We start from the raw sequence: 23,486 nt of genomic DNA, 5'->3' as shown, positions 1-23,486 counted from the left end.
CTTATCTTCAGGGTCCTGGGCCAAAATGTGTACACCTGTGGAAAGGACGACCGATTCCAGGGACACAGGCAGTTCGGAAGTGTGCTTGTGGTCAAGTGGGCCAGGTGGGCAAATCAGAAAGGAGAGTTGCTAATCTGCTTAAAGGTATTCCATTGCCGTATGGAATCCTCAGAAACATATTGGCCCAGAAATACGGGTTGGAGGCTTCCCATGGGTGCAAGCCTCCGAACTGCACTTACCTAGCGTGCCGGCCATTGTGCTGTGGACCCCCGTGGGATTCCGATCCTGGGCCTCCTCCAACTGCCGGCGCGCAGTGCTTGCATATCCCAGGGGCACAGTTAGTTCGATGTGTCCACTGGGATCCCGTGGGCCATGGAGAGCCAATGGTAGCAGGGAATGCTTCATTCATAAGTTTGACAGGAAGAGCCGTCAAACCTATAAATACTATAAGCCCCCAAAACATCACTAAATCTAAATAAATTTGAAAAATAATCACATTTTAAAAATAACTATAAATTACATGAAATAACTATTTTAAACAATAATTTAAGTGTTTGAATAAATTAATTACGTTTTCTAACGGTGCTAAAAACAAACTTACCCTTCTTTAAAGTATTTAAAATAACAAAACTGTGGCAGAAATGTTTTAATTTTAATTCGTTCACCACTTACCTTGTAAAAAGCAGGCTTTGCGCGGCTTTTTAAAAGTGTAACTCCTGGAGACTTAACCTCCCGGAAAAACCTGCAAAAAAAAATGTAAGTTTGATGCGCACGCACTGCATCTCCTGTGCACGCATTCCACCTCTCCACCCCTTCTTTCAGGGGAACAGAAGTTCTGGTTTCCTGCGCATGCACAGTGCATGCACAAAACCGGCACTTCCATTGGGCTTACAGGTGAGTATCCCATGCGTACTCACCTGCGGAGACCCGAATTTCTGGGCCATTGTGACAAAATTTCAAACTGCTACACATGGTTACATTAATGGGGGCTGTACTGGTCTTCGACCTTTTCCTCCAGGAACTACTGAGGAGGGAGCAGAGGCAGCGAGAACGATTGCAAAATATGGCCAGAGGAAGGAGGAGGGCCATCAGGGCTTTCAACCGGAGGCCTTACCCTCTGAGGGTATTCTGAGAGTACTTCTCCTACCTCCAATTAAGCGAGGAGCTGTGCATTAGAAGGCTCTACTCCAGGATGAGCTCACCAAACTCTGCCACCAACTGCAACCAGACCTCGAGGCTCAGATCAGGACAACCATGGTTTTATCAGTCACAGTCAAGGTCACAGTCACCCTCAGTTTCTTCACCAGCGGTTCCTTCCAGTCTGCAACAGGAGATATAGCGAAAATCTCGCAGTTCACCGTCCATCACTGCATTCGGGAGGTCACAGAGTTTCGCTACAGTAGGGTAAGGGACTACATTTCCTTACCCATCACCTGAGAGAAGCAGGATGGACGTGCATTTGGTTTGGCCGGGATAGCGGGCTTATCCATGGTGCATGGCACCATTGACTGTATCCACGTTGCTTTGTGGGCACCGCACAACAATCCTGAGCTCTCCATTACCGCAAAGGATAACATTCATTTCACGTGCAGTTGGTGTACGACCACAGACAGCAAACTCGCAATGTGAATGCCCACTATCCTAGCAGCAGCCACAATGCCTTCATCCTGTGCCAGACTGGTGTGCCTGCACTCTTCCAGCCATCACATTAAGCTCACGGTTGGCTGGACAGAGACAGGACTAACTGCTCTCCACCTGGCTCATGACTCCCCTCTGCAAACCCAACCCTTCTGGCCAGCACTCATATAATGAGAGCCATGATGCCACCAGGAACATCAATGAGCAGGCCATCGGGTTGCTCAAGCAATGGTACCGCTGACTTGACCACTTGGGAGGAACCCTCTAGTACTCGGCTGAGTGGGTGTCCCATTTCGTTTTGGTCTGCTGCATGGTCCACAAACTGGCCATCATAAGGGCCCAGCCCGTGCCACCAGGGACTGCGGGACCACCTCAGGAGGAAGAAGGCGGCGAGGAGGAGGAGGAGGACGAGGAGGAAGAGGATGATGGGGAGGAGGAGGAGGAGGAGGAGTAGGAAGAACAGGAGCGAGGGAGGAGGCAGCCAATCAATCGGCCTTCTGGCAAGGGGTTCCATGACCACCTCACCAGACTGTGGTTCCAATAAATTAAACCCCAGATCCCCATTGGTCACCACATCCCCATCATTCCATTCCAGTCGCAGGCCATATCACAGCACAAAACTGAAATGGGAGACACCACAAAATCATCCAAAGCCAAATAATACATTTATCAATAATCAATAAACACATATTTACAAAACAAATATTAGCTATTCACCCTTGTGCAATCCCTTAGTGTCCCTCGTTACAGCACCTTTGCCTACTCTACTGCTCCTATAAAGTGTTGGCCCAGTGGCTGCAGCATGACGGATGGAAGGCTGCTCAGTATCCATGTGTGGGACTTCAGCTGGCCTTGCAGGACGCCCTCGACCAGCTCTGGACCTGGAAGACCCAGCTGTATACTGAATCCGCTCAGCATAGGCGGCAACAGTCTGGGATGGCTGGATAACAGGCAATGACAAGGGCAATGGCAAAGTGGCAGTGGTGGGAGCAGGAATGTTGTAATCCTGAGAGCGGACAGCAGCTTCCTGCTCCACTGGCCCCCTGCCACTCCCCCGGGCAGCACCTCAGCATCACTACCAATCTGATGGAGCACAGATTGCTGGCCTGCTGCGACACCGTGAAAGCCCCAGTGGATAGTGGTCGACTCAGCCACAATCGCAGCAGTCAGAGCTTGCGTGGCATCAAGCTGAGACTGCATGAGATCGGTCTGAGAATCGCTGGCACCAAGCATAGACTGCATTGCCACACTAAGACGTTGCATGCCTTCTGCCTGTGCAGCAATGGAAGCTGGGACATTGCCCATCACACGCGACATGAGGTCTGGGTCGCCACCATCTTTCTGGGAGTCCACCATGCTTTGCAGACTGCAAATGATGAGCTCCAAGTTGTGTGCAGAGCTCTGTGTAATGTTGGAGTCAGACTCCTCCATGCTCCTCACCATTGCCGAGAGGCTCTCAGGCGCCCTTGCCATTGCACCTATCATCTCCTTGTGCATGCCCATCACCCTTCTTCTAAAGGCCCTCCCACCAATCGAGGTCCTCATCTAAGTCTTGTGCAGCAGAACTCATGCGCGAACTTGCCTTCTGGGGAGCTGACTCCCAAGCTACCCTTTCCCCCTGGCCTTGCTGCAAACTGCTCCTCCCCTGTGCCTCACCCTGTGCAGATTTTGCTTCTATACTAGCCTCTAAAGGATACGTAGTGCCAGTACCTGAGCTGGTGCCTGTGGGTGAGACATGCAGTGACGCAGTGTGTTCTTCATCCTCCTCTTCTTCTGCCTCGCTCTCAACGGTACATACGAACATAAGAACATAAGAAATAGGAGCAGGAGTAGGCCAATCGGCCCCTCGAGCCTGCTCCGCCATTCAATAAGATCATGGCTGACCTGATCCTAACTGCCAATCCACTATCACAGAACCATCCCCTGCATCTAACAGAATTAGACACACGAAATAGGAGCAGGATCACGCTACACGGCCCCTGGGCCCGCTCCGCTACCCACAGGGCCATGACCGATCCGAATCTAGACTCATGTCCAAATTCCTGCCTGCTCCCCATAACCCTTAATTTCCTTTACATCTAGGAAACTGTCTATTTCTGTTTTAAATTCATGTAATGATGTAGCTTCTACAGTTTTTTGGGGCAGCATATTCCATGGACCTACCACCCTCTGAGTGAAGTAGTTCCTCCTCATCTCAGTTTTGAAAGAGCAGCCCCTTATTCTAAGACTATGCCCCCTAGTTCTAGTTTCACCCATCATCGGGAACATCTTCCCTGCATCCACCCGATCCAACCCCTTCACAATCTTATATGTTTCAATAAGATTGCCTCTCATTCTTCTGAACTCCAATGAGTAGAGTCCCAATCTACTCAACCTCTCCTCATATGTCCATCCCCCCATCCCCGGGATTAACCGAGTGAACCTTCTTTGTACTGACTCGAGAGCAAGTATGTCCTGTCTTAAGTATGGACACCAAAACTGTACGCAGTATTCCAGGTGCGGTCTCACCAATACCTTGTACAACTGAAGCAATACCTCCCTATTTTTATATTCTATCCCCCTAGCAATGAAAGCCAACATTCCATTGGCCTTCTTAATCACTTGCTGCACCTGCATACTAACCTTTTGAGATTCGTGCACCAGGACCCCCAGATCCCTTTGTACTTCAGTACTTTCCAGTTTCTTGCCATTAAGATAATACACTCAGGGACAGACTGCTCAGCTGCTTGCTGATTACCTGAAAGTGGACAGGCACAAAAGTCGGGTTAAGGTGAGGGGAGGTGTCAGGGAGGGAGAAAGGCATGCATGGAGCATGATTAGCTGGAAAGTGGGAAAGGCTTGTGGTGTGAGGGGGAAGTGGGATGTGAAAAGTAGGAGTAGGGATGAACATACCGTTGTTGTCCCCAAGGCAGTCAACATTGCCGTTGTCCATGGCATCCAACACCTGGTGCCCGACTATTAGAGCACTCATTCCTCCAGCTCAGTAGTGGTTGGGTGTCAGGTTGTGCCCTGCCTGTGGACTCCTGCTCCCTCCTGTTGTGAGCCACCTTGGCCTGCAAGAGAAATGAAAGTTTCTGAGTGAGTGTGGAGCAATGTGTTTGGGAGATGTGTCTGCCATAGTTGATTAGTTGTCATTGTGTGCAAGGTGTGAGATGCGGGTGTGAGTGTTGGTAGGTAGAGGTTGTTGGTGGGTAAGTGCTGGGTGTGTGGTGCTTTGGGCATTGTATGCAGACTAAGGTTCAGATGGTGGTATGTAGCAGTTGTTGAAGCATTGACTCACTCTGACCACGAGAGTGAAGCTGTTAAATTTCGTCCTGCACTGTGTTTGGGTCCTGGGGAAACAGTGCTGCCCGAGACCTGCTGGGCTAGCTCCCTGCAAATGGCACTGAAGACTTGCGGTGAGGGCCTCCTGCCACTTGCCGGGTACAGTATCACCCTCTGTCTCTCCACAGTGAAGAACAAGGCCTCCAATGCTTGGTCTCAGAATCTACGAGCTCTCTCTCTGGACCATTGATCTTCCATAATGACACCTCCTTCAGTGGTTCAGTTCCTGCTCCTTGGCCTTCTGCTGCTTGTTAAGACTGCTGCAGAACCAGCAATGCTGAGAATGAAGTTTTGCAGCATGACTGAACTGGAAAGAGCCTGTGGCAATGATGACTAGAGATTACACTGCACCTGAAATTGCTTAGCGAATTGAGTCTAAAGCCACTGAGCTTGGTCAGTGACACTTGAGTTAGCATTCCAGACCTTTCTTTGAGCACTAACACTTAATTTAGCATGCAGCCAGATTCCTTAGTGCCTGGTGCTCAATCTCAAACTTTTCAGAAGTTAGTGCCCATTACTGGGCTATAATGAATTTCTACCGCTAATTATTTTATGCCAGCCTCCTCAATCTCTATTCATAAGACAATCCCCATCCCAGTAATCAATCTGGTGAACCTTCGTTGCACTCCCTCTAAGGAAATTATTTCCTTCCTTAGGTACGGACACCAAAACGGTACACAGTACTTCAGGTGTGGCCTCAACAAGAAGCTATATAATTGCAGTGAGGCTTCTTTGGGGAAAAATCCAGTTGCGCCTCCTTTGAGTTGGTTACTTCACCTGGGTGGTTCTTTTAGTGCCCCCAAAATGTTAGCGCCCCTGTGCCGTAAGTTGAGTGCTAGCACCCCAAGCAGGAGGCGGGGCGCTACTGGAAGTGCTCCCCCTCCTTCCTGGGGTGCTACCATTCAATCTCACAGTGCTACATGCAGCAGCACCATGCACGTCAACATGTAGCACTGTGGTATTACAGGCCACCCTCCCCTGATTAAAGGGCCACCGGGGAGCAGGGTGCTGGCAAAACAGCCCAGCACTCAAGAGCAGTGCCGGGCTGACCGATTGCGGCTGGCACCCTACATGATGAAGCAAAAGGAGGCGGGTGCTGGCAGGTGACCTAAAAAAATGGCCTCCCGGCACATGCCATTTCATTTGCGCCAATGTGGCTGCAAAAGCGCCACCCTGACCCTGTCGGACATTACATCTGGCGATAGTTCAGGGGGCGCAACTGAAGAAATCGCCGGAGTTGCAGTGCCGCGGGGTGCAACCGGCTTTCATCCCTGCTGAGCTCCTTCTGTATTTCGCGGGAGGCGTTAGCGGCATGTGCCAAGGTGCTAAGGGCTTTGCACCACATTCGCACCCCCATCGGGTGCTAATGGGAGGTGCAAAGCAAACCAATTTTTACCCCAGGGGGAGAAATTCAGTATAGTCCCGTTTGGGGCGCTAAAACTTTAAAAGTTGAAGGCCTAGAAATTCAGTTGCGTTCGCCAGCCGTTAACACCATAAGAGGGGTATATTTCCAGCGCTAGGCACTTAGCGCCTGGGCGCAGACCGATCTGCGCCTACGCCCAAATTCAGTTGACATTTAGCGCCGGCGCAAAGTGTTTGCGCCCGCTCAGCTGCGCGCGCAGCTTATGACGTCATTTCGTCGTGCAACGCTGTTTGTGTGCCCCAAACCGGAAATTCAGTGGCGCCCGCCCAATGTGGGCGTGGTGCTGTTAAGAACTGTGAAGTGGAATGCAACAGAGGCCCTGTGGGCCTCGGGGAGCGCTAATTAAAGGGCACTTACGCTGACCTATAAAGCCCAGCCATTTTGCTTCAATGACTTTACTGCTTTGGATTTCTGGACAGACACCAAGGGACAGAGCTTACTGATTTGGGACAACATAGGAGAGGTATTTTTGGCTTCTGGCCAGAGCTTTGACATTTGAATCATTGTGATTTCACTGTTTGCAACTTTATTATGGGGGCTGTATGGGGGTCCAACCCTCAGTTGCAGCATTATGTGCGAAGGGCTCGCAGACACTGTGAGAGAGGGCCAGCCATGCCTAGACGCAGAGGGGCCATCAGGCGTCGGCAACGTAGGCCTTACCCACTCAGGCAATACCGGCAGCAGGTGTCCTATCTCACCATGACTGCAGCGCATTGTGTTAAGAGGCTGCACTTCAGAAGGGAGGTGGTTGCAGAGATCTGCCAGCTGCTTCACAGAGATCTGCATCCACAGCTGATGTGCAGGACATCTCTCTCGGTGGAAGTGAAGGTCATGGTGACTCTGAACTTTTATGCAAGCGGCTCCTTCCAAGCCGCTGCAGGGGACATAGCGAACATCTCCCACTTCGCCGCGCATCGCTGCATCCGGCAGGTCACCGATGCACTTTTCGCGAGGAGACACCAATTCATCTCCTTCCCCATGACCCTACAGAGGCAGGAGCAGCGTGCAGTCGGATTTGGCAGGATCGCGGGCTTCCCCATGGTGCAGGGCACCATTGGCTGCACGCATGTGGCTATGCGGGCACCTATCGACAATGCTGAGGATTACTGCAACCGGAAGGGCTACCATTCCCTCAATGTACAGCTGGTGTGTGACCACAGGCAGCGCATCCTAGCTGTCAATGCCCGCTTTCCAGGAAGCAGCCACGATGTATTTATCCTGCGCCAGACTACTGTGGCTGACATGTTCGAGGCACAGCCTCCACCAAGGGGATGGCTTATCGGGGACAAGGGCTACCCTTTGTGTACATGGCTCATGACCCCGCTCCACGCGCCCAGGACCCCAGCGGAGGAGGCATACAACGAAAGCCATCAAGCCACAAGGAACATCATAGAGCAAACGATAGGCGTCCTCAAGCAATGGTTCCGCTGCCTGGATCGTTCCGGCAGATCTCTACAGTATTCGCCAGATAGAGTCTCCCAGTTCGTCGTCGTGTGCTGCATGCTGCACAACCTGGCTATCCGCAGGACTCAGGCACTGCCACCTGACATTGCACCACCACCTCAGGAGGACGAGCAGGAGGACCATGAGGAGGAGGAGGAGGAGGAGGAGGAGTACCAGCCCAGGAGGGAGCCACAAGGTCCAAGGGCCGTCCGCCAGCGGCTTATTGAACGACACTTCTAGGCCCCCTGTCAGGGAATGGCCTGTGGCAATGAACGCACCTGAAGGCAGCTGCTCCGCAAGCCCTCAGCCGGTTAACGCAACAACCACTTGAAACATGACACCTGGACATGCTGAATAAATAAAAAGCTTTATTTCACAAACTCAGGGCCCTTCCCACATGAAACAGAAAAACAGACAAGACCCCCAAAAAACAGTCAAAAACATCTGTCACTCCCAAAACCTGGGGAGGACTAACAAAACTTGCCCATCCAAATGGCCTTCATCATCAGCCTTACAAAAATAAGCCCCCCCCCTCCACAACACAAACACCCCCATAAAAACAAAAAATGCCTTGATCTTCGGCCTTACCAAAATAATCCCCCCCCAGAACACAAGCCCCCCCATATAAAAAAAACCGCTATCACCACACTCTACTGGGTGTGCTGAGAGGGCGAGTCCTTAGACAGGCTTCTCCGGCCCCTGCCCGACCTGCTGCTCCGCCTCAACCTGGGCCCTGTGGCTGTGGCAAGGCTGGGGGAAGGCTCATGAGGGCGACAATGCGTGTCGGCAGATGCCCCTGGGGGTCGGCCTAGACGAGGCCCGGCCCGGGAGGGGCCGGCTGGTGACTGCTGCAGCTGTGGCTGGCCAGCATCAGTCTCAGCAGCAGCTCATCGCACCTTGGCTGGGGGAGTGGCAGTGTCGGCTGCACCAATGGGGGCAAGCTGGCTGATGGCAGGCGCGCGCTGTTCGCCAGAGACACTGGCACTCGGCCGGGCTGGCAGTGCAGCAAGCGCAGCAAGCTGGTGGAGGCCAGACCGCTGTGCTGCAGCAGGGCGGCGGGTGCCCTGGCGATGCTTCCGCACCACAGCGAGTGTGGCAGAAGTGAGTGCCCGAACTGCCCTGGTATGTGCCCGCATCAGCTCTGCCAGTGTCTGGACGGCACCACTCATGTACTCGCGACTCGCGTCCTGCGCTGCCGCGAGTTGCTGGACACCCCTGTCATGCGCTGCCACGAGTTGTTCGACCCCCCTGGCCTGTGATTCGCCGAAAGCGACCAAACTATGAGCCAGGGACTCAATGGCCTGAGGCATCTGTTGCACAACCCCCATGAACTCCTGGTGGCGCCGCTCCAACACCGCCGACATCTCATCGAGGAGGCGCACCTCCTGGGTGAGGACCGTCTCCGGACTGGAGGGCGGACTCTCCCTCTGGGGAGAAGGCCGCCGAGCTGCCCGACCCTTCCCGCATGCGTCGACCCCAGTGGGCCCAGGAACTGCCCTCCCCTGCAACACCTCCCCCCTCTGGGGGAAGGCCGCCGTGCTGCCCGACCCTTCCCACGTGCATCAACACCACTGGGCCCAGGAACTGCCCTCCCCTGCAACACTTCCCCCTGGCTCTCCTGCAGGCCAGACGTCTCCCCTCCATTGCCATCCCCTGGCGTGGATGAGGGTTCCCCCGATGTGCCGCCTTCCTCCTGGTCCTCGTCGTCCTCCTCCTCCAAGGGCCTGGCACTCTGAGCTTGAGGGACCACCTCCTCCTCACCAGCTGAAAGCAGGAAGGCACAAAAGTAGCTTTAGAGTGAGGACAGGGCGTCAGCGAGGGAGGCTTGCGTGGTGGCATTATGCGCATTTGTCGGACAGTGGGAAAGGATGTAGATCGGAAGCGCAAGGGCAACGAGAGAGGTCCAACCGGTCATGTCCTTACCAGTGGGTCCCAGTACAGGGTCCGCATCTCCGATGGCAACAGGGCCAGTCACCCGGCCACGCATGAGTCGAGCCACGCTCTCCTCCAGCTCACTGAGCGCCTGGTACTCGGGACGGCCTCCACCGGTGACAGACTGGCTCCTCAAATTCCGCGCCAGCTTGGCCTGCAAGAGAAAGGACGGCCTGTAAGTACAGTGTGGTGCCCTGTTGCTGTGTGCACTGCCTCCCATGGTCGAATAGCTTGGCCAGTGTGGTGCCCTGTTGCTGTGTGCACTGCCTCCCATGGTGGAATAGCTTGGCCAGTGTGGTGCCCTGTTGCTGTGTGCACTGCCTCCCATGGTGGAATAGCTTGGCCAGTGTGGTGCCCTGTTGCTGTGTGCACTGCCTCCCATGGTCGAATAGCTTGGCCAGTGTGGTGCCCTGTTGCTGTGTGCACTGCCTCCAATGGTCGAATAGCTTGGCCAGTGTGGTGCCCTGTTGCTGTGTGCACTGCCTCCCATGGTGGAATAGCTTGGCCAGTGTAGTGCCCTGTTGCTGTGTGCACTGCCTCCCATGATCGAATAGCTTGGCCAGTGTGTTAAGTGCAGAAAGTGCTATTGATGATCATGCCAGTGCCATAGCTGCGGGAGGAGGGCTGCCCATTAGGCCTTTGAGGTCCCTTTGCCCATAATGTGAGGTGCACATGCAAGGATGAGGAGGACACTGGAAAGGGTACTCACCTTCACCAACCGAGTGAGGTCGTTGTACTTCTTCCGGCATTGGTCCACACTCCTGGGGACATCGCAGGTGGATGACACCCTGCGGGCGATTTTCTTCCAGGCTTTCCTGTACTGCCTCCTGGGAGCCTTCTTGCCACTGTCCGGGCACAAGATCTCTCTTTTGTTTTCCACACCATCAACCAGCACCCTCAGAGCATGCTCTGAGAAGCGCTGCGCTCGTTCACGGGCCCTCTCCATGGCTTCAGGCGCTATTTTGGCCCACCAGCAGTGTTGAGGCCTAGCTGCAGGACTCCACTATGCAGGGCGTGGCAGCAGTCAAAGTCGACCCTTCCCCCTTTAAGAGCTGGCCGGCATCTGGGTGTCTGCTGTCAATCAAAACATGCCCGCACCTGCGCTGCGCCCGGCCTCGGCGTTATCAGGCCGCATCTCCGGCTTAGCGCCTGAAGATAGCATTGCAACGCCAGTTTCAGCGCTCGCCCAAACTCTTGGCCAAATCTACTGAATTTCCGCGAAGTGGCCTACACTTTCCGGCGGGCGCTAACTTTAGCGAACGCCCGACTTTAGCGCCCCAAAAGTGTCCAGACTGAATTTCTAGGCCGAAGAATTAGTCTCAGGCGCTAATCATTGTCGACTCCCGTGAAATTCATTGTTGGCGCTCCAAGAGGGAAGTGGAGCTTTAAATCAAGTGCTACGCTCCTAACTTTAGGTTCTAACCTCTGAGAGCGGGGCGCTACCGGCAGAGCGACAAAGGAGGTCATGTGCTGTCCAACGGCAATCTTTAATCACACAGGCCGCTTCCATCTCTTAAAGGGAATGGCCAATCACTCTGTATAACCTGAAAGTCATCAGTGGCGTTTTTCAACGCGAGCTGGGCGACTGCCATTGCAGCCCCCGTCACTTTCAGAAAGTGCAGCAATTGGCGATGTTTGAGGAAAAGGTGTAAAACCTCTGTGCAAGCAGCAGATTGGTGCAACTTTTAAACAGTGTGATCAGTGAAAGTGCCTTTTTAGCGATGGTCAATCAACACGGAAGCATTCCCTTTAATTACTGTTCCTGCAGCACACTTCTGAGTGCACAACGCTTCCTCTTGCTGGCATTGTTGGTGCGAGGTGCTAAAGCAGGGGGCAAAATGCAATTTTGCATCGGGGCCATTAATGGGGCATTGCACATGCATTGAACTCACCACATAAGCGGCGCTAGAGGCCTAGGCTCTAATAGTTAGCACCAGCCCTAATTCACCACTGACGGTCATGTGCGGCGTTGGATTCGCCGCAGCTGTGCGCTAAAGCCTTAACGCCCCATTAGCACCTCCGCCAGGCACTAATGGCAGGCGCTAAACTACCAAATTTTGCTGCCTAGAATGTAGGTCATCAGGTCCAGGGGATTTGACGGCTTTAAGTCCCAACAATTTCTCCAGTACTATTTTTTTACTAATACTAACTTCAGTAAGTTTCTCATTCTTACTAGATCCTTGGTCCCCCAGTATTTCCAGAATGGCTTTCGTGTCTTCTTCATTAAAGACAGATACATAAGTATTTGTTTAATGTCTCTGACATTTCCTTATTCCCCATTATAATAAATCCTGTCTCTGCCTGTAAGGGACCCACGTTAACTTTTGATAATCTCTTCCTTTTTACATACCTATAGAAGTTTATAGAATCTACTTTTATTTCTCTTGCTAGTTTACTCTCATATTCCATTCTGTTTATCAATTTCTTGTCCTCCTTTGCTGAATTCTATAAATACTCCCAGCCCTCAGGCTTGCTACTCTTTTATGCAATATTAAGGCCTAGAAATTCAGTGGGCCTTGCGCCCACTTAGCGCCTAAAGAGGTCTTTTGCGCCGGCGGTGTGGTAGCACGGAAATTGAGTGCAGCGGTATTGTCGGCGGTAGCCGTCAGCACTGCGCCGGGACCGATGACATCATCGGTGTGCGCGGTGGCCCGTAACACCCCGAAACCGCGCCAATCCCCATATTTATTTGCGCCCGCCTCCTCCGAAGCGGGCGCAAACAGCGAACAGAAAACGGGGCTGTCCTGCTGCCATAGTGGGGCGCTTTAAAGCTGAAGGTGCGGCCGGCCGCTTTTTCGGCGGCCGCCTGCCCGCACCTCCTTCCCCGGCCTCCTCCACCCCCCCCGCGGCATGGCCGGCTGGTTTCCGTGGAGCCCGGCACTTCTCCGTTGTGCCGGGCTCTTTTGCCGGCACTCACGATCGGGGCTCCGGCCGTTGCAGGCACCTCCCCCTTAATAGAAGGAGGAGGCCTGCAGTACCGCAGCCTGCCGCACCGCATCGGGTGGCGCTGCGGCAACTAGCACGCCGATATTCAGTTGCAGCGCCCCAAACGGAGGCGGGCACATCCTGGTATAGCGCCCGCTTCCGAATTGGGGCGCAGAAGACGAATATACGGCGTGCGCTAATGCCTCCCCACCCAGCGCTAACTTTTGGGCGCGAGCGAGCTGCCCGCGCCCAAGTGAATTTCTAGGCCTATATGCCTCTACCTTTAATCTAATACTGGCCCAGAAATTCGGCTCTCCACGGGTGAGTACGCACAGGGTACTCACCTGTAGGCTGAATGGAAGTGCGGGTTTCCTGCATGAACTGCACATGCGTGGGAAACCGGCACTTCTGATCCTCTGAACGAAGAGGTTCAGAGTTCGAACGCGCGTGCAGGGGAGGCTGCGCATGCGCTTTGAAATTAGTTTTTTTTTGCAGGTTTTCACACGAGGTTAAACCTGTAGGATTTACACATTTAAAAAGCAGGTGTAAGGCCTGCTTTTTACAAGGTAAGTGGTCAATTAATTAAAATTAAAACATTTTTTCCACAGGTTTAGTATTTTTAAATACTTTAAAGCAAGGTAAGTTTATTTTTAGCCCCTTTTTTTATAAAATTATTTTTTTCAAAAATTTAAGTTATTGTTTTAAATAGTTATTTAATGTAATTTGTAGTTTATTGAAAAAGTGTGATGATTTTAAAATTTATTTGAAGGTTTAATGCTATTTTGAGGCCCGTAGTATTCATAAGTTCACAGGTCTTCCTGTCAATCTTATGAATGGGCTTTTCCCTCCTCCGATTGGCTGCCCATGGCTCACGTGATCCCAGGGGACGCATCGCACTAACTATACCCCTGGGACATGCAAGCACAGTGCGCCGGCAGCTGGGCCAGGCCCCAGAGCGGAATTCCATGGGGCCCTACAGCTCAACTGCCGGTGCGCAAGGTAAGTGCAGGTTGGGGGCTTGCATCCACGGGAAGCCCCCGACCCGAATTTCTGGGCCATTATTTTTTAAAGCGGCATTATGCATTACTTGAAAAACCGATCTGGAAAATGCACACCCTGAAACCCTGACGTCCGAAAGCTTACCGCCGCAATCCAGTGCCATAGTATGACACAGCACAGAAGGAGGTCATTCGGCCCATCATGCCTGTGCCAGCTCTTTTGTAGAGCTATCCAATTAGTCCCACTCCATTGCACTTTCATCTTAGCCATGTGAGTTTTCCCTTCAATTATTTATCCAACTACCTTTTGAAAGTTACTATTCAATCTGCTTCCACCACCTGTTCAGGCAGTGCATTCCAGATCGTAACAACTATGCATAGAACACATCATGCTCACCTCAGCTGTGGTTCATTTGCAAATCACCTTAAATCTGTGTCCTCTGGTTTCCAACCCTTCTATCACTGGAATTAATTTATCCTTATTTACTGTAACAAAACCGTTCATGATTTTGAAAAGCTCTATCAAATCTCCTATTAACGTTCCCTGCTCTAAGGAGAACAAACCCAGCATCTGCAGCCTCTTCGCATAACTGACCCCTGGTACCATTCTCGTAAATCTCTTCTGTGCCCACTCTTAGGACTTGACAAACTTCCTAAAGTGTGGTGCCCAGTAAGGAACACAATACTCCAGCTGAGGCCTAAGCAGTGTTTAATAAAGGTTTAGCATAACTTCCTTGCTATTGTACTTTATGCCTCTATTATTTGGGTATTGTGGCAAAGTCTTTACTTTACTGGACTAGTAATCTAGAGCCCTGGGCTAATAATCCAGAGATGTGAGTTCAAATCCCACTGTGGCAGCTGGGGGATATAGATTAAGTTAATTAAATAAATCTGGAATTTAAAAAGCTAGTATCAGTAATGGTGGCCATGAAACTGCCGGATTGTTGTAAAAACCCATCTGGTTCACCGGTGTCCTTTAGAAAAGGAAATCTTCCGTCCCTACCTGGTCTGGCCTATGTGACTCCAGACACACAGCAATGTGGTTGACTCTTAACTGCCGTCTGAAATGCCCTAGCAATTCATTCAGTTGTACCAAACCACGATGAAAAACAATAATAAGAATAAAACCAGGTGGACCACCCGGCATCGACCGAGACACTGGCTTAGGACACGACAAAGGGAGACCCAGCCACATCGAACCTGCAAAGTCCTCCTCATCAACATCTGGGGCTTTGTGTCAAGATTGGGAGAGCTGTCCCACAGACTAGTAAAGCAACAGCCTGACATCGTCATGCTCACAGAATCATACCTTTCCGTCAATGTCCCAGACTCCTCCATCACCATCCCTGGGTATGTCCTTGTCCCACCGGCAGGACAGTCCCACCAAAGGTAGCAGCACTGTGGTATGCAGTCAGGAGAGCGAGGCCCTGGGTGTCCTCAACGTTGATTCCAGACCCCATGAAGTCTCATGATATCAGGTCAAGCATAGGCAAGGAAACGTCCTGCTGATTAACACCTACTGCCCTCCTTCAGCTGTTGAATCAGTACTCCTTCATGTTGAACAAAACCTGGAAGAAGCTCTGAGGGCAGCAATGACATAGGTTGTACTCTGGGTGGGTGACTTCAATATCCATCACCAAGAGTTGCGTGGTAGCACCACTACTGATCGAGCTGGCCGAGTCCTGAAGGACATAACTGCCATACTGGGCCTGCAGCAGGTGGTGAGAGGAGCAACTCGAGGTAAAAACTTACATGACCTCATCTTCATCAATCCACCTGTTGCAGATGCATCTGTCCATGATAGCATTGATAGCAGTGACCATCGCACAGTCCTTGCGGAGAAAAAGTCCTGTCTTCACAGTGAGGACACACTCCATCGTGTTGTGGTAAATGGGATAGATTCGGAACAGATATAGCTACTCAAAACTCGGCATCCATGAGGCGCTGTGGGCCATGAGCAGCAGCAGAATTGTATTCCACCACAATCTGTAACCTCGTGGCCCATCAAATCCCTCACTCTACCATTACCATCAAGCCAGGGGAGCAAACCTGGTTCAATAAGGATTGCAGAAGAGCATGGTCGGAGCAGCACCAGGCGCACTTAAAAATGAGGTGCCAACCCAGTGAAGCTGTAACACAGGATACATGCATGCTAAACAGCGGAGGCAACATGCTATATATACAGCTAAGCGATACCACATGAAATCTCTGCAGTTCTGCCACATCCAGTCGTGAATGGTGGTGGACAATTAAACAACTAATGGGAGGAGGAGGCTCCTTGAACATTCCCTTTCCTCAGTGATGGCGGAGCTCAGCACAGGAGTGCAAAAGATAAGGCTGAAGTGTTTGCAACTATATTCAGCCATAAGTGCCGAGTGGATCATCCATCTCGGTCTCCTCCTGAGGTCCCCACCATCACAGAAGCCAGTCTTCAGCCAATTCGATTCACTCTACATGATATTAAGAGATGGCTAAGAGCACTGGATATAGCAAAGCCTATGGGCCCTGACAACATCCCGGCTGTTGTGCTGATGACTTGTGCTCCAGATCCAGTCGCATCTCCAGCCAAGCTGTTCCTGTACAGTTACAACACAGGCAGCTGCCCGACAAAGTTGAAAACTGCTCAGGTATATCCTGCCCACAAAAAGCAAGGCAAATGCAATTCAGCGAATTAACGCCCCATCAGCCTACTGCCAATCACCAGCAAATTGTTGGAAATGGCACCGACAATCCTATCCAGCTGCACTTACTGATCAATAACCTGCTCACCGATGCTCAGTTTGGGTTCCACCAGGAACAGTCGGCTCCAGACCTCATTACAGCCTTGGTCCAAACATGGACAAAAGAGCTGAATTCCAGAGCCGACGTGAGAGTGACTGCCCTTGACATCAAGGCAGCATTGACCGAGTGTAACATCAAGGAGCCTAGTAAAATTGAAGTCATTGCGAATTAGGGGAAAAGCTCTCCACTGGCTAGAGTCATAGCTAACACAAAGGAAGGTGGTTATAGTTGTCAGAGGCCAATAATCTCATCCCCAGGACATCACTGCAGGTGTTCCTCAGGGCAGTATCCTAGGTCCAACCATCTTCAGCTGCTTCAACAATGACCTTCCCCCCATCATAAGGTCAGAAGTGGGGATGTTTGCTGCTTATTGCACAGTGATCAGTTCCACTCACAACTCCTCAGGTAATGAAACAGTACGTGTTCACAAGCAGCAAGACCTGGAGGAAAATCAGGTTTGGGCTGATAAATGGCAAGTAACATTCGCACCATTTAAGTGCCAGGCAATGACTACCTCCAACAAGCGAGAGTCAAATCACCGCCACTTGACATTCAATAGTATTACCATCGCGAAATCCCCCACTATCAACATCCTGGAGGTCACCATTGACCAGAAACTTAACTGAACCAGCCACATAAATACTGTGGTTACAAGAGCAGGTCAGAGGGTGGGTATCCTTTCACGTGTGCCTCACCTCCTGACTCCCCAAAGCCTTCCCACCATCGACATGGCACAAGTCAGGAGTGTGATGGAACACTCTCCACTTGCTTGGATGAGTGCAGCTCCAACAACACTCAAGAAGCTTGACACCATCCAAGACAAAGCAACCTGCTTGATTGTCATCCCATCGACCACCTTAAACATTCGCTCCTTCCAAGAATGGTGCACCATGGCTACAATGTGTACCATCTACAAGATGCACTGCAGCAACTCACGACAGCAGCTCCCAAACTCGCAAACCCTACCACCTAGAAGGACAAGGGCAGCAGGCACATGAGAACACCATCACCTCCAATTTCCCCTCCAAGTCACACAGCAACCTGTTGGGTCAAAATCCTGGAACTCCCTCCCTAACAGCACTGTGGGAGTACCTTCACCACGCGGACTGCAGCGGCTCAAGTAGGCGGCTAACCAGCACCTTCGCAAGGGCAATTAGGGATGGGCAATAAATGCTGGCCTTGCCAACGACGCACACATCCGGGAAAAAATGAAAAAAAACAACTATATTAATACATTTATTGTGAACCAAAAGATATACACCTGCGTTTTCTATTGAACTGCTATCCACACTATGCAATAGATAATTTCAGATGTTGAGCATTGCCCTATTTTTTTGACTATGGCTTCAGAACAGAGCTTGGAGAGAGAGCTGGGTGAATACAATCAGAGTAAGTGGTTGCTTGATTTGATGGTAAAAGCTGTGAGCTTGAAGCTGATTTAGCAGTTGTAAGTTGTTTGACTGTCAAAAGGTAAATATTAGGCAATAGTTTACAAAAGCACAGAGCTTGAGCACAGAGCTTGGAGACAGAGCTGGGTGAATGCAATCAGAGTGGATCACAAGCAGAGAGGAAGAATTTGGTGAGCGCAGGAATTCGGTGGGGAGGAGGAAGGCGGGTGAGACGTCAGGGAGTGAGAAAAAAAAACTAAAGTGACGTCAACACAAGGGAAGGAGCTGATTGGTGAGTAGCTGGTGATTGTTTTCTTTAAGTCTTGAGTTTATATCTATTCCGTTAGTTAATAGTCTGTTAAACAGACGCATGACAGGGCACCTTATTCGCATGGAATGCACATCTTCTGCCATGTGCGACCTCCAAGATTCTTCCCATGTCCTGGACAACCACATATGCAGGACGTATCGACAGCTGGAGGAGTTCCAGCTCCGGGTTTTGGTGCTTGAGCAGCAGCTGGCGTCACTGCATTTCATCCATGAGGCTGAGAGCTACGTGGATAGCACGTTTCAGGCGGTGTTCACCCCATAGTGTAATAGTGTACAGGCAGAGAGGGAATGGGCGACTGCCAGTCAGAAAAGGAGGACCAGGCAGGCATTACAGGAGTCCCCTGAGTGCATCTCACTCTCTAACCGGAAAACTAGTGGGGAAATGAGGAGTACTGCCAGGGCCAAGTCCGTGGCAGCATGAATTGTTCAGCTGTACAGGGTGGAGGAAGGTCAGAAAAGCAATAATGATAGGGAATTCAATAATTAGTGGAACAGACAGGCATTTCTGCGGCTGCAGACATGATTCCAGGACGGTATGTTGCCTCCTTTTTGCCTGGTGCAAGGATGTCACAGAGCGGCTGCAGGACATTCTGAAGGGGGAGGAGGAACAGCCAGAGGTCGTGGTCAACGACATAGGTAGAAAGGATGAGGTCCTGCAGGCAGATTTCAGGGAGCTAGGAAATAAATTAAAAAGCAGGAATTCAAAGGTACTAATCTCTGGTTTACTCACGCTGCCACGACCTCGTGAGTGTAGAAATAGGAGGATAGAGCAGGTGAATGCGTGGCAGGAGAGATGGCTTTAGATTCCTGGGACATTGGGACTGCTTCTGGAGGAGGTGGGGCCTGTACCTGTACAGCCAGCCTCGTTTCCTGATAAGTAATGGTAGTCTAACCAGGTTGGATACAGAGGAGAAGCGTTGGAGAATGGTGGTTTGTTTGACCATGTCACAGTCACACATATTTTATAATTCATGACCTTGGTTACGGCCAATTTTGTTGTTGTGTGAGTTGGAAACTGAGTGGGGTGATTGAAACATGATCTGGTGGGGATGTAGGCAAGCATCTTGTAGGTGACAGCAGATATGGCACGGATTTTGCGGTGGTTATGAGCGTGGAACACACAACGTTGTCACCTGACTGACCTCCAATAACTGAAGCAATACAGAGGAACTGTGGTACCGAAATCTCCTGAGGTTCAACCGAGCATAATTTCTGTCACCAATTGTCATACTTCGGCTGTGAAATTTGTCCGATACCGACTAAGGACCTATTTAATCATCAACTATGTGCAGATTACTGGTCACTGTCTATCTATTCCTAACAAACACGGAGGGACGCAGCGCGCCAACTTCGCCGAGGTTGATTTACTTAATTATTTGGACGATGAAAAGCAAACATTGATTAGCAAATCATTGCGACTTGTCTGCTGAGTAACTCTAAGTCTTGGTCTAGATAACGAAGGTAAAATTGAACAGGTGCGTGTGTCTATGAGAGATATGGATCAGGTGTATGTAGATGATGTACGTAACATTAAAGGGACAGGTGGCATAGTGGTTAGCACTTTTGCCTCACAGCGCCAGGGACCCGGGTTCAAATCTGGCCTCGGGTGACTGTCTGTGTGGAGTTTGCACATTCTCCCTGTGTCTGCGTGGGTTTCCTCCGGGTGCTCCGGTTTCCTCCCACAGTCCAAAGATGTGCAGGTTAGGTTGATTTGGCTATGATAAATTGACCCTTAGTGTTAGGGGATTAAATACGTGGGGTTACGGGAATAGGGTGGGATATGTGTCGCAGGCTCGATGGGCCGAAATGGCCTCTATCTGCACTGTAGATTCTGTGATTCTGTGAGGTGCTATTGTATTAAAATGGACGGCTCAGAATCATATTTAATCTCCCAATGGTGCCCAGTAACTCGACTTTATTCAATCTCTGTTACACAGCGGCCCCAACCCCGCTGAAGATTGACTCCACTGAAGCGGATTCACCTGCGTATCTGACTCTTGACAGTAAAACGGCTGCGTTTTTTCCGGAGAATGTCACCCTCACTTGGTATAAAAATGGCGTCGAAACTGCATTAGGAATAGATACCAGGAAGGAACAGAACACGGAGCGACTGTATGAAGTTTCCAGCTCTTTGGTTGAGACACAGCCTGTCCCGAGAGATGCAAATTATACCTGTTTGATTTCTCATGTCTCCCTCGAGACTCCAGCTGTTGTCACCCATGTTGTTTCTAAATACAACCAAGGTATGAGGCCAACAGTCCAAAAACGAGAGATAGCTACTGCTAATTTTTAAAAGAGATATATCGGACAGTTTGTTCATATTAATCATCATGAAGAATGTCCACGAAAATCTCATGGGAAATAGTAACGAAAGCATCAATTTCATTTTGTAATGTACAATAAAATTGAACCCGATGTGTTGAAAAACCAGGCTATATTGCCCGCCACAAAAATATTCTCAGAGAAACCTTATTTGCTTTCAAATTCCTTTATTTGATATATAAAATTATAAACAGAAGTTTATTTTTTCCACCCGATTATATTTCCTGCTTCTAATGAATAATGTTTCAGCTTCTTTTGTTTCAATTTTAAGATTGTTTTATTCTTTCCCATTGCATGTTCTTCTTGGACCAAGACTGTTACCAGGAGCTGCAGTCATGTTGTTTGTAATCGGGCGGCTCCCAATGCAGTTCCCTATCTTGACCCCCATTTCGGCTACTTAGAGTGCAGTGTTCTGAAATTGACCCCCTGGAAATAATTGTCGCTCACCCGTCCATGTCAGAGCGGGTTTAATTGGGATCTGCCTCATAAACCTCATAAACTGTGCCCGCAACCTGGTGACAGTACGAGCGGTTCGATACGTCATATTGTGAACAACTCTTTGCCCCACAAGGCCATAATCAATTAACCATCGCCCGTTGAGTTCCTTTACTAGTCAATGACATTCTTAATTTATTAAACACAGTTCAGATAATTGAAAGAGGATTTTTAACCGATTGCTGCAATCCAGAATTTTGTGCGGGCATCGAAGAAACGCTTGTGACAACACTACCTCCAATTTCCTCAAGCTATATGTTAATAAAAAAGAAAGGTCAAGAACAAGAACACGTCTTTTGGTCATGGGAAATTGATCTCTCTCGTATTCTAACTCTCCAGTGCTGTGAGATCCCTAAACCGGCAGTGCGATACGCAGATTAATCCAGAAGTCTCATCCATCCGATGAAGAAGTTACTTCAAATATTATACGGCGGAGTTACTGAAAGCATCGCCATAGTTCAACCAATAAACTATCTTGAGGCCTATTTTAGCCAACGCCCGTCATAACTTAATGTTCCTATTAATCTTACAGGTATTGTCGATAATTCACTCTACTTCTGGGCTCGTGGGTGTGCGGTGGGTGGATTGGCGTTTCTAGCGCTAATGATTTTCATTGGGAGGCGGCGCCAACTGCTGAATAATGAAAGTAAGATCTACTTTAAGCCCTTTATTTTATTACAAAACCTCCGGGCTAGTGACAGTCTCCGGGTAACACGAGAAAAGGAGAACTTGATTAGGAATTAAAGCTGAAAACAGTATTTTCTGTTTCAGGAAGCGTCGAATGTTCCAAATGCATTTGAAATCGCAGGAATGCTCACAGAATCGTAATAAAAATGGAAATAATTACCTGGATATTTGCAATAAAAATGCCCCTTTGCTGCACGATAAATAACATGTACCCTGAAACACAATTAGTTTCCAACCCATTCTGTTGTGGATGCGCAGCGAGTTTTAGTGAAAGAGTGTGAGGCCCCGGCTGGGCAATGGTTGTACACATAAGAACATAAGAAATAGGATGAGGAGTAGGCCATGCTGCCCTCGACCCTGCTCCGCCTTGCGATATGATCATCTCCGATTTTCTACCTCATCTTCACTTTCCCACCCTATCCCCAAATACCTTGATTCACTTAGTGTCCAAAAAGATTCCCTCAGTTCCCGAAAAATATCGATAAAATGCATCATTGCTGATCGCTACAAGGGCAGTGATTTCAAATACTCGGCATAATCCGGATTTGGAAATCATGCTGTGCTTTGCTCTGACTCTAGAAATGTCTTTGCAACCACTGACATGGAAACTGAGTAAATATTTCAATCTTTCAATATCATTACATTTCATTCATTTCCAGGTAAAGAAGAATGTGTAACGGGACCGATCCGCCGTGAAGAGCTGGTTTGTTCATTCATTCATCCCGGCTGACGGTTAAAATGGCAATAAAGATTGCTATAATGGGAAGATTATATCATAGTCACGTCAGAACAGTTTAAGTCTATGTACTGATAGTATTTATCCGGTCTTAGTGAGTGATTCAAATCGTGGTTAGAAATGTACTTGGCACCCGGCGCGTTGCCGGTAAAAAATGTTTAATGGCATAGAAGAAAACTGCTTGTTTCCTTGAAAATGCACCGAGGTAATAATTGTTTATACAATCATCTAATCTTTGGATTTAAAAAAATAACTTTACGTTCTAAAGCTGCCGCTCATTGATACATTTCTGTAACACTGTGTTGTAGTGTGAACATTAACACGTTTAAATATTAGTTATAGTGATCACAGTTCCTTAATATACACACCTATGTAAAAGTATCTGAATTAAGGTTTGTGCACTTGATCTCTAGCCCAGTTCTATCTGTTCACTGTTTAATCAGTGGCACCTAAACTGGTAAAGGCAATGAACTGGCCACATAACCAAACAATTTTCTTTCTGACCCATGCAGGGAGCAGCGGCTGACTTCATGCATTATTCTGCATTAGATTTGAGCAGAGCCAGGAAAACTCCAAGACCGAAACGTGAAGAGGAGAGAACCGTGTACGCTCAGGTAGGACTGAGTAACAGATCAGAGAAACATAGATCACCGGTGTTACATCAACAGTCATGCGATAGCGGGGGGCATATGTTTGTGCTGACTTTGACCGTGTGTTGTATCTAAGGCTATTTGTGAGACCTTCTGATGACTGCTTTGAGCAGCAGTCCACAAAACTGACAAAACGACCAATTTAGTAAAAATATGAATAGGAATGGATAATCAACTTAACGGACTCAAACACGATGAATTATTCCTTATTTGCCTGATCTCTATGTTACCCAGTAAACCCATTTTACTTTCTCACCACCTCGCCCCCAATCAGAAATCAATTTAATTCGCCGATTCTCTATTAATCGCTTGCCGGACATTATCGATACAGGTCTGAGTCACAAAAATTGGGCTTTCACTTATATTCAGAGCATAGTTTCTACAGCTTAGCATCGCTTAGCATCGCGACCGCTG

At 49.6% G+C, this 23,486-nt stretch overlaps 1 protein-coding gene across 1 annotated transcript in view; it reads left to right on the top strand.

Moving 5' to 3' along the window:
- Positions 1-23,169, top strand: part of LOC147105519 (tyrosine-protein phosphatase non-receptor type substrate 1-like) — a 191,153-nt gene extending 167,984 nt beyond the window's left edge. The window contains exons 3-7 of the mRNA XM_086010917.1: positions 20,120-20,425; positions 21,532-21,645; positions 22,346-22,389; positions 22,935-23,036; positions 23,149-23,169. Of these exons, the coding sequence (XP_085867043.1) occupies positions 20,120-20,425; positions 21,532-21,645; positions 22,346-22,389; positions 22,935-23,036; positions 23,149-23,169 (587 nt within the window). The remainder of the gene's footprint in view (positions 1-20,119; positions 20,426-21,531; positions 21,646-22,345; positions 22,390-22,934; positions 23,037-23,148) is intronic.
- The last annotated feature ends 317 nt before the right edge of the window (positions 23,170-23,486 follow it).

This window comes from Somniosus microcephalus, chromosome 17, assembly GCF_052327205.1.
Source record: "Somniosus microcephalus isolate GS21.2 chromosome 17, FLI_Smic_1.0, whole genome shotgun sequence".
Classification (NCBI taxonomy): domain Eukaryota; kingdom Metazoa; phylum Chordata; class Chondrichthyes; order Squaliformes; family Somniosidae; genus Somniosus; species Somniosus microcephalus.
This window is presented reverse-complemented; position numbering and strand designations above follow the sequence as displayed.